Below are 12,246 nucleotides of genomic sequence, written 5' to 3'. Positions count from 1 at the left end.
CTATGCAGTCAAGTAATGCTCATACCATCAAGTGAATATCTGTATTATTGATTCAAAAGGCTGTTCTTGCACTTTTAAAATGCATTTTAAAGACGTTTCATGAAATAATTGTATTTTTGAAAGGGCCGAAATTGAAGAATGACTAACCATCCCCTCCCGTCATAAGTGTTACCAAACCGTATTTTCTGACCCCGAAAACAATACAGGATAAAGCACAAGAATGGTCTGGGGGGAAAAAAAAGTAACAGGTCCGCATAAAACTGGAATAATGTATATGATAAAACGATAGAATCTCCATTTTGGAAGGTAACATTAATACAAAACAGCAAAGAAATGACTTTTCATTATAATGGTAAAGCGGAGCGACTCTGGATAACCTTTTAACTGAGGTCTATTATCAAACGAAGTATGTACCAAATATCGTTTATTCGGTGCATGGTATCTTTTAAAATAATATTCATAACCACAGAATCAATTAAAATCCTTGTGTATGGAGAAATAAGAAGATCATAAAACTGCAAGTTACGATAAGGATAAGAAAGGATGAACTTGGCAACCTCTCTTCACCACTCAGCGAGTCAGCATCACAGGGAGGACATGGTGGCTCGATGGCTTACGTGAATGTGCGAGAATGGAGTCCAGATCAAGTAGCTGAGTGGTTGAAAGGTATGTCGTCAGTTCATAATTGAAGCTTAAGGATTTGCCGAAGTGTGGGTGTAGTAAGAACTACAGGATCCCCAGGGAGTGGTGGAAATTTGGGGTTAAATTGGCAAGGAAGGATTGCGAGGAACACTGTTGACATCAGACACCCACGCCCTTTAATGCTAGAGGGGAGGGAGGGAGGACTGTCATGTAGGGCCTCTGCGATGGAAGCAAGGAACAGTTTCATATGAAAATACCCTGGATGGGATTGCCGGGAATGGGGTTGCTGGTGTAGGGGAGGGAGGGTATGGTGGGAGATAAGATGCTTTGGTGGTGAGTAGAACAAAAGAGGAGGGACGATGGTTCTGTAGTTAATAGGCCACCAAGGTCAAGTTCAGCAGTGTTAATCCTAGAATCCTTCACTGTGAAAGAAACATGTAGAGCCATGCCATACCAGTGCTGGCTAATTTTGTTTTTATTGTGTGTGTGAAGTAGTATTTTTTTTTTCTAGTTTGATAATAAACAATGCACCTCTACAGTTGCTTTTTAAGTTAGACCATTATAGTACAGAGTGGTGCCAGAAAAGGTCTGTAGTGGCTGTTCTTTTTCTTGAGTATAAGACATTGCATACAAGTGAACTGCATTTTATAAAGGGCCAGTATTGAGTGATGTTAAAGGTTCAGAGCTGAGATATGTAAATACTATACCAATTGGTAGTTGTTTGGTGGAATTTTACTTTCAGGGTATCACCAGAAGGAGCTTCTCACATGTGTTAATTTTATTTCCCAATTGTTTTCTGTATTTTCTCATAGTTTTTATATATGACAGTTGTATACAGTATAATTATTTTTGGTTTATTCATTGCAACCAGTGGCTGAAAATATGCAGGTCTTCAGTCCTAACCTAAGGGGGTCAGCTGGTTGACCCTTGTTGCTGCTGTTGAGCACCACCGCACTACCAAGCATCACTGAGACTAGAATGAGGTGTAGACACTGGGGGACAGACTGCCTAATCATTATCCCTCTGAGTTTTGAACCCTTGCGGGTCTCACACCACAGTGCACTGTTAGCTACACTTGAGAGGGAAGGGCTCACTTCCCCCACACTAGTAGTGGGTCAGAGCACGGCTCAAACTCAGTTCGCTTGGATTGGGAGCAGAGTGCTCTGTCCACTGCGTGTTGTTATTCTATCTATCTATCTATAGCCCGACGCCCTAATCCCGCAAAGGGTGGCTGCAGACAAAACGCCTCCAAGTCACTCTGTCACCCACCAATTGACTACCCTCCCCCCAACTCACTCCCCCCTCCCTCATATACCTCTCAACTCCATCCCTCCACCTCATCCTCGGTCTACCCCTCCCTCTCCCTCCCTCCACCTCACCTACATACACCCTCTTAGTCAGTCTTTCATTCTCCATTCTCTCCACATGTCCAAACCACCTCAGTGTATTTCTCCTAATCTTTTCAACCACATCCACATCTACCCCACAACGTTCCTTCACTTCTTCATTCGTCAACCTGTCCCTCCACGTCACTCCACATGCTCTTCTCAAGTAACTCATTTCCACTGCTCTCACTCTTGACTTGTTCCCCTCTTGCAAGGTCCACGCCTCGCTTCCATACGTCAGGGTAGGGATCACAATACCGTCATGCAGTGACTTTTTTACTTCCATACTCACCTCCCTATTTCTCATCACTGCTTTCAGTGTACCAACAACCTTTCTTCCCTGCTGTACCCTTTCACGTACTTCATCCCCCAAAGTTCCATCCTTACTCATCACACTACCCAAGTACTTGAATGCACTCACATTCTCCATATCCTCACCATCCAACCTCACTGCACACTCTGTGACTTCATTCCTCTCAAACACCATAACTTTACTTTTGTTTACATTAACTTTCAGCTTCCTCCTCCTACACACTGTCTCAAATTCATTCACCAAACCTTGCAACTCCCATTCATCTTCACTCAACAATACTGTATCATCAGCAAACAGCAACACCGGAAGCTTCCAAATCTCACCCTCATTCATTAGGGCCAACCCCACATCCACTGCCCTACCTTGCATCTCCTTTACAACCCCATCCATATATATATTAAACAGCCATGGAGACATCACACACCCCTGTTTCAGTCCCACATTGAGATCAAAGAACTCACTCAGCTCACCATCCACTCGCACCGTAGCCTAGCTCCTTCGTACAAACTCTTCACAGCACTCAACAATTTCCCCTCCACTCCATATATTCTTAATACCTTCCACATACCTTGCCTATCTATTCTGTCATAAGCTTTCTCCAAGTCCATGAAGGCAGCATACACTTTCCTTCCCTTCTCTAGATACTTCTCCACTAAACATCTTAGAACAAATATCTGATCTACACACCCTTTTCCCTTCCTAAATCCCCCTTGTTCTTCTCCAACTAGCTCCTCTGTCATATGCCTAAACCTATCAATGACTATTCTACCATATATTTTACCAGTCACACTAAGAAGGCAAATACCCCTATGGTTACCACATACTTCTCTCTCCCCTTTTCCTTTGTACAGAGGAACAATTATACCTGATTTCCAGTCCTCTGGAACCCTTCCCTCTTCCCAAGCCAATCTACACAACTTCCATATCCACTCCACAACAATCTCACCCCCATACCTAAGCATTTCACCACACACTCCATCAATTCCTGGGGCCTTTCCCAGCTTAATCTTCTTCATCGCTTCCTCTACTTCCGACCTACTGATCTCTTCCTCCCTCCTCTCATCTCTTCTTCTCCCAGCCATTCCCCAACCACTTATACTCACACTGCTCTCACTCTCTACATTCAACAAATCCTCAAAGTGCTCCTTCCATCTCCTCAATTTCTCTCTCTTCTCCACCAACAATCTATTATTACTATCTTTCGCTCCCCTACTATTTCCCCTTTCACACTGCCTTACTTTCTTTACCTCCTTCCAAAACAATTTCTTACTCTCCCTCCATTTCACACTCAGATTCCTCCCAAACTCTTCATCCACTTTCTTCTTACTCTCCTTCACCAGTCTCTTAACCTCCCTTCTCCTGCTCACATATACCTCTCTCTTCTCTCTCTCATCTTCTCCCCTACCTCTACTCGCCAACCATTCACCATATGCCTTCTTCTTTTGTTCCACAGCTCGTTTCACCTCATCATTCCACCATGCTGTCCCTTGCACACCCTTGGATCTCCTCCTCACTCCACAAACTGCCTCACACGCTGCGCTTATCTCTTCCGTGAATATCTTACATTCGTCTTCCACCCCTTCCATCTGCTCTAGCTCATACCTTCCCAATCTTTCTTCCACTATGCTCTTATACTCTGTCCTTTTCTCACTATCTTGCAATTTCTCCACTCTTCTCACAGGAGCTGCTTCCTCCTGTCTTCCCCTTCGCCTCCTCAACCACTTTCTTTGCAGCTCTACCTTGGCCATCACTAAGTGATGGTCCGAGACTCCATTCCCCCACCCTCTCCACACCCTTGCATCCAACACTTGTCTTCTCATTCGCTCATCCACACACACGTAGTCTATCATTGCCTTTCGTTCAACAAGTTCACCATCCATCCTCTTCATTACTCTCCATGTATACCGGTGGATCATCTTATGACAAAAGTAGGTGTTGGCTATTGCCAACCCCTTACCAGCACAGATGTCCACCAAAGCACTACCATTCCCATCTACTTCAGCTGGCACACCCCACTCCATCCACTCGTACATTCCCAACTTTGCCATTCATGTCTCCAATCAACAGCACTCTCTCACTCCTCTCAAACTTGTCCATACATGCTTCTACTCTCGCCCAAAACTCATCTTTCACTCTTGCCACTCGATCCTCTGTTGGAGCATACACACATACAAACGCCCATGCTTGTATACCTACTTTCATCCTCACCCATACAATCCTTGCACCCACTGTTCCATACTCTCTTATATTCTCCTTCCACTTCTTGCTTATCATCAGACATACTCCCTCTCTTGCCCTCTCATTCTCATTGACTCCCGCACATATACCTAAACCATATTCCCATTCTCTCATCCTTTCACCTTTCCATTTAGTTTCAGTCAATCCACATATATCCACTTTTGCATCCTCAAGCACCTGAACAATCTCTCTCTCTTTCACTTCATCATTCACTCCTCTCACATTCCACGTTCCTACCCTCAGAATGTCCTTTGTCCGTTCCTTAGTCGTCAACGTATGGTCCGTCCGGGTCCGAGGCGCTTTATTTGCTTTTTTAGTTAGTTCTTTTTACGGGGTGGGGCACTAACCCACCACCAACCCTTTTAGTCGCCTCATACGACAAGCAGGGATACTGGGGGAGTATTCTTGAAACCCCCCTACCCCTCCCTCATGATTTATGACCAGGTTGCTTCATTTTGATGATGAGCCCTACTAAAACTCATCCTGGAACCTAATGCACTGATTGATGAGTTATGCCATGGTTAGGTTAGATTATAGCTTCCTTTTCTGCGGCTAGAAGAGATGAAGATCTCATTTGGAATTAAAGTATATTGTACCCTTGGAAACAATAGAACATGTGAGGAGAATGGGTTTGTTGAGATTTCCAGCAGAAAATCATTGCATTCTGTAGTTTTACATTTTGACTAGACAGGAGCAGGGTCTCTTTTGTGAAAAGTCACTGATCTTTTACTCATCTATCTATCAATCTATCTATTGCCAGACACCTTAATCCCATAAGGGATGGCCACAAACAAAGTGCCTCCATGTTGCCCTGTCCCCTGTCATTTCACTGTCCTGCTTTCAGCTCACACCCCACTCTTTCATATACCTCTCCACTCCATCTCATCCTCAGCCTCCCTCTCCCTCTCCCCCCCTCCACCTCACTCACATACACTCTCCTCATCAGTCTCTCACTCTCCATCTTTCCCACATGGCCAAACCACCTCAGTATGTTCCTCCTAATGCTTCCTATCGCACCCACACCACAATGCACCTTCGCTTCCTCATTTGTTATTCTATCTCTTTATGTAACTCCACATGCTCCTCTCAGATAACTCATTTCCATTGCTCTCACTCTTGACTTGTGTCCCTCCAACACGGTCCAAGCTTCACTTCCATTCGTTAGAGTTGGTATCACAATATTGTCATACAGCAACTTTTTCACTTCCATGCTCACTTCCCTGTTTCTTATCACAGCTTTCATGATCATAGTAATAGACATCTAGGAAGCTAGTTATAATTTCCTTCATGCTACACTTGCAATGGAAAAAGAACTTCACAGATTGTTTGCAGGTTGAAAATGAACTATTTTTCACAGAAGGCTTGGGTTGGACGGGGGCTTTATACTATTGTATCTTATGCCTTGGATTTAAGGGTTAAGAATGATGGTATCCTATCGTGCTTATAGCAGCATTCATTTTCATCAAAAGCATCGCTGTGCATAAGTGCCTAAGTACTTCAACTCATCTAGAAAAGTCTGACTGTGCTGAAACTTAAATTGTAACTAGCCACTTTATATCTTCAGAACTTTAAACTCCACGGAGGCACTCATGGCAGTGGTGGTAATTTTGTATTAGAGTTGCATCATTCTGTCAGTTTAGCAGAGGCAGTATTGTATCAAGTTCACTTCCATTATATTGCTTGCATTTCTGTTATCAGATAAATAATGAATTTTTATATAAGCTACTTTTAGAAAGTCATAGACATCAATAAAAGTAGAAGTTGTTGTTGATGGATACTATACGTGAAAAATGAGAGTGGTGGTGATGGTGGTAAAAAATGAAGATTAAAAGTTGTGTAGAATAAGTATATAATCAGTACAACAGCCACATAGAGCTTTTACTCAGAAATAACTACTGTACAGTAATTAGCTTACAAGTTGTGTGCATGAACAGTACAGTATTATATGTATTACTGGGGAAACACCTACTGGGCAATACCCCTATCCCCTTTAAGGGACAGTTCTCTGATACTGGCAGAGATATCAATGGAGGGCATTCATACTGTATATTGGTGTAGCAGGACAGCCTTGTTTCCCTCATACACTTATTTAGATGCCTGGTGGTTTAATGAGTGAGGATCTCCAACTGGATATGATCTTTGTCTTCCAAGGAATGGATGTGGTTTTTTTGCCTATGTAATGCTGCTTGGGAAAGCAGCTGGTCACTCACCATGACTGTCAGAAATGAGTAACCTGACCCAGGGCTTTTGCTCCTGATGACACAGCATTGAACTATGTGACATATGGATAGATGAAAATGTAATGGAGGGAATGAGTGTGTGGCTTATTTCACGTGGCATATACAGTACACTGTTGAAGAGTTCTCCCTCTATCATGTGTTTCTCTTTCCTTTCCATATGGCCACTACCAAACCCCATCCTTAGGTGGGAAAAAGAGGTTGAGATGATAACGATGGTCATGAAACGTAGTGGGAAGCTTGTCATGACTAATGCATATGACAAGTGGTTTAACTTCTTGCTAACTGCAGTTAACGCACTAGCTTGCCGAAATCCTTGTTATACCAGTATGTTGGGGATGTATTTCAAAATATCACAACTTTTCCCATACAGCTGTTACTGTAAACTGGGGGAATGTGACATACCAGTTTAACAGATAGCAATGGTATTTGATTAGGAAGTTTTTGTGCACCTAACCCCTTTGGTTTGGTGATATGCTCTTTAATTTATCGGTAATGTTTTTGGTAGTCAGATGATTTTATTCATGAAAGGGGAGGATTATCTCCTTCATTAATTGCTTCTTTGCCAGAGGTCTTTCATAAATTGGATAAACAGATGTCATGTGTTTGAAGGGTTTAAAGTTAAATTGAAGATAAAAAATGTCAACACATAGCCCAACGAGGACTACCCCCTGCTGTTTATCTTCTTTAAAGCCTGCCCATTTCCTGTCTTATGCCATTTGCTGCTGTATACCTTCCTGAAATCTACTTGACACCTGTTGTGTCCCTTTTCTCTTCTTATTTCACAATATGTTTTCTCATACCTGCCTAACGCCTTCATGAAATGTACCTGCTACCTGTTTTTGCACCCTCTTTCCATGCTCTTTAGTTTCACATCTGTTTCTTCCCCCGATCTGTGCTAGGTTATATATCATAGCTACATTATCAAGCTAATACTTGTTGATATATTCCCTTTGTCTGCCATGTGTTTCACATCTGTATCTTCCCCTCTCTCACTAGGTTTAGATGAGGCGGTGCTGCCATACATACACTATTTTGTCAACAACCGAGTAGATGGGCGACGGCTCCTGCAGCTTAGCCCTGATGACCTCCCACCCTTATGTGTCACCAAGGTTGGCCACCAGGAGATTATACTGCAGGCTGTAGAACTTCTGCGTAATATAGTGAGTACAGCATCCTCAGGACACTATACCTCACTGTAGTTTATCCCAGTATACTGTAGTGTGCACTATGGTGGGTGGTAACCATAAACTGTAACTAAATTATGGCTCCTGGTGGTTTAAAGGGCAATTAAGCCACTCCAGTCAGATTGAGCCTATGCAGGTTTATAGTCAAGGAATGGTTGGAGTTTATTGTTCACATAATGCTACTCAGGGATGTGTGAGGCTGGTCACTCTCATCTTAAATGTCAGGACCAACTTGCCTTGCCCCAGGCTCCTACACTTCTCATGGGGCAACACAGGATTAAATGATGATGATGATCATGATCATGTTCTGTACCCTCCATATCTCAAATATAGGGTACCAGGAGATTATGCTACAGGCTTTATAACTTTTGTATAGCATAATGTTTGCATCTTTTATACACGTCAGTAGTTCATTCACATTAATATAATAAGTCTTGTTACCACTAGACAATTTTATTCAGTTTTAGGCAGGCCTTTAATGATGAAGGTGTCAATAAAGGCAACATACTGTAGAACTGCTTCACTTTAAAAATAAAAATAAAATATAAAGCAGTGGATTAAGTACAGTAAAACTTCACTACAACTGACTAATTGGGGCCCAAGCCATTCCGAAAAAAGTGAAATTCCAATAAAAGCAACGTCCTGACTTCCCCCTGCTAACCTGGACTTTACACAATATACATTAGTCCGGATTGCACCAACGGTTTTTAAACTGTTTTCAGTACCATTGCAGTACTGTACTGTATTGTACATTCACTACAGTAATCAAATGGAATAATATATATGATAACACTGTACTGTACACTGATAAACATGTCTTTTTCAGGTATACCTTGTTTTAACGATGCAGTTAGTTAAGTAAACACCCATCGCAAGGCAGGGTATCATATATCGATGTAGATTAAACGTGTAAAGAATAGGGATGCGTTTTTGAGCTTTGGCTTCCCCCCCAACCAAACCATAAACCCACCCTAGTGAGTCCAAAAACAAGTTTCTAACTCACTTAAACCCCAAAACAGCTTTAAGACAAGCTGAACTGAGCTTAAAAGCAGTTTATAACTCACCTAAACCCAAAAATAAAATCTGAAAATCGTCAAATATGTATGGAAAAAAATCAAACTTAGTAAATTGTACCCCAAAATGACAAGGATCACCCTACCTGTGACAAAAACACATTAGTATGTCTAAAAACAGTTTATAAATCAACCTAAACACAAAATTTAAGTCTAAAATATCGTCAAAATCGGTAAAAAATCTAAACCCATCGTTAAACGAGGGTTTGGCCGTCGTTAGGCAGGGTGTGGTGGTATTTCTACCCCCATCGCTAAAAGGTGGGTTATTGTATATAGGGGTATGCCTGTATATACAGTATATATATATATATATATATATATATATATATATATATATATATATATATATATATATATATATATATATATATTACACTTGAGAGAGAGAGAGAGAGAGAGAGAGAGAGAGAGAGAGAATTTTTTTTCTTAATCATTGTTACGTCTGTGCTGAATACAGTTTTAATTCCAAAAGAAATTGCTGTTTGAGAATTATGTATTGTGTATTGAAGTTATTGGCAAACAGTAACCTCCCTGTTCTCCAAAAGGAGGGTGGTGGACTGCAGAAAGGCAGCTTTAGCCTGTAGTCCATTAGGTTCATGCTCAGATATGCCAAGGGCCACAACAAGAAGCTGACAGAGACATTTGACACACAGTACTGCACTGACGAGCTATATCTCAGCTGTCATGTTGTTAGAATCATTGGTAACCTCTTTTAGTACTTTGATGTTGATTTTGTTCTTTCTACAGTCTGGTGTTTTTAGCATTGCAGAGACCTTTGCCAGTGAGAGATTTTAAAAAGTAAACTAATGGTGCCTCTACTGTGATGTTATTAATGTCCTTTTATCGCCAGACAGTCGTATTCAACTTAAGAAAAATATTTAGTAGGGAGGGGTCTCCAAAAATGTCTTCTGTGCTGTAGCTTCTGTGTCCAACTTGTGCCATTGTCCGGATGACATTGATATTATATGTATTCAGCATTGGCTGGGACATAATATAGGTAAGAGCACCAAGTGCAGAGAAGGGACCCATTTTATTCAATGTTTTGCCAAGCAGGCTTCCTCAGGAATAACACACAGTGGTAACACCAAGCGACTTAAATACTGTAGTACAGCCCAAGAACTTGTGAAACTATGAAACAGTGACAGTTAATATTAGAAAATAATGCTTCATTAGATATGAAATTACAGTGTAACAGGTGTCTTGAATATGCTTATATCAAGAGATTTATTAATTTTAACCAAAACAAGGGATTATGTTGGGCAAACCTCTGGGATACATGGTAACGAAGGAAAAGCCTGACCCGCCCAATTATGATGTTTTGTAAGATTTATTGTCATTGTTTCATAGTGTCACAAATTTCTCGGGCTGTACTGTTTAAGTTACTTGGTGTCATGACTGTGTGTTATTCCTGAGGAACTCTGCTTGGCAAAACGTCAAATAAAACGGGTCCCTTCTCTGTACTTGGTGTTCTTACCTATAGACTAAACTTTGGTTGTGGGAGGGTTTCATATTGTATCTCCAGTATTCCCTTCAGTACAGTACTTTAACATCTTTTATATTACCAGTATGCGTTTTGATCATGCCATTTTTTTTTTTTTTTTTTTTTTTTTTTTTAGCTCAAGGGAGATTTTCAGCATGGAAGGGGTTAGTGGCCCGCAGTATTATGTAACCCATTGGTGATTTGTACATTTATGGTCTAGCAAGGTATATGATAGCATCTCCTTACATTCTACGTCTTGCATTCATCTTAACATTCATTGTACACTCATACATTCTTCCTTTTATATTTTAGTTCTTCTTCTTCTTCCTGTACAGCACTACCAGCTTGACCAGGAAAATGTGCAGTATCTTGCACTACGTCTCAGCTCGAAGGCACGCAGTATCTATTGTGAACTGCGGCAGGTTATTGACACCCAGACCAGGAATGGGGCAGGGGGACCAGGTGGCAGAGGGGACAGCACTGGGGAGGAGGAGGGTGAGGATGAGGAAGGCAACCAGGGGCAGAGGAGGGAAAGCCAGAAAAGGCAGGAACGCGTGTCGACAGCTATAATAGCCGGGGTTGTAGATGTCCTTTCTGCTGTTAAGAGTCTTGTGTGTTGGCTTAACAGGTGAGTAAAAAAAAACTTATTGCAAGGTTAACCCCTTCAGGCATGGATTTCTAGTGTATTCTTAAAAGACATAAATTCCATGATAGACTATATCAGAGAAGAGAAGGTGTTTGAAATCTACAATTATAGCACACACGTCAGATTTTATGCTTGCATGGTTAACTCATACAGCACTTGAGATAGCTCAGAAATTCAGAGGTAAAATATAAGCATTTGTATATTCCCCTTAATGCAGCATAACGATATGAAGCTAAAAGTGTAAAAATGCTGAGCAGATTAACTGGTTGTCATACCATTTTGTTGTGCTTGCATGTGTCGACTTTGGTCACCTAATGGCGGTTCTCCAAGCTGCTCGATTTCTGGCAGCCTCCCTTATTCAGTTCCAGACCCCTGAGGTTACTCTCTGTGACCTTGTCCTAGGTCTTCTTTGGTATGCCTCTTGCAACCCTACCCTCAGCGTTCACACCTCTCACTCTCCGCATCCAAATGTCATCTTCCATCCTCTCAACATGTCCAAACCATCTCAGTCTACCTCTTCTCATCACAAAACCAATATGTCCTAGTCCCATCCTTCCTCTTAACCCTTCAGTCGGAATGCTACCTCCCCAGGCCGTACATTCAAGGATGCACTGCACATCTGTCTAATCATTGTTGTTTTTGTACACTTGAGCCTATGAATATCCTTCTTTTACTGCCTAGGTCCCACAACTACACAGCATTGCATTCCTAACACATGCCACATATAGAGAAGGAGAGCCTTCTCAGTGTTAGGAGAGGCAACAGCTCCCTGAACTTCCTCCAACCACTCCATATCCTAGCAACAGTTCTAGCTCCAGCCCCACCTCCAACACATAAGATGTCCCCCAAATAACAAAACTCCTCCCTCCTGCACATATGGAAGAGACTCTCCAGCAAGATCAACCCATTCATGCCTGACAATTTTGATATGCTATCCCCAACACATCTCTCTCATGCAATGCGTATTATTTCGCAGTCTGCCTCTAATACCACTACAACTCTTATGCACTTGCCACAAACACTGCACAAGATTGAGTTACCTCCA

General features: G+C 41.8%; 1 protein-coding gene across 1 annotated transcript in view; it reads left to right on the top strand.

Annotated features, from left to right (window-relative positions):
- Positions 1-596: 596 nt before the first annotated feature.
- Positions 597-12,246, top strand: part of cnk (connector enhancer of ksr) — an 80,649-nt gene continuing 68,999 nt past the window's right edge. Inside the window, exons 1-3 of the mRNA XM_080275551.1 lie at positions 597-666; positions 7,815-7,978; positions 10,891-11,183. Coding sequence (XP_080131677.1) covers positions 609-666; positions 7,815-7,978; positions 10,891-11,183 — 515 coding nt within the window. The 5' untranslated portion in view covers positions 597-608. The remainder of the gene's footprint in view (positions 667-7,814; positions 7,979-10,890; positions 11,184-12,246) is intronic.

The sequence above is a fragment of the Coenobita brevimanus genome, chromosome 62, assembly GCF_032717465.1.
Source record: "Coenobita brevimanus isolate Jiangsu-jjx chromosome 62, ASM3271746v2, whole genome shotgun sequence".
Classification (NCBI taxonomy): Eukaryota; Metazoa; Arthropoda; class Malacostraca; order Decapoda; family Coenobitidae; genus Coenobita; species Coenobita brevimanus.
Note: the sequence above shows the minus strand (reverse complement) of the source record. Positions and strands in the feature narration are given on the sequence as shown.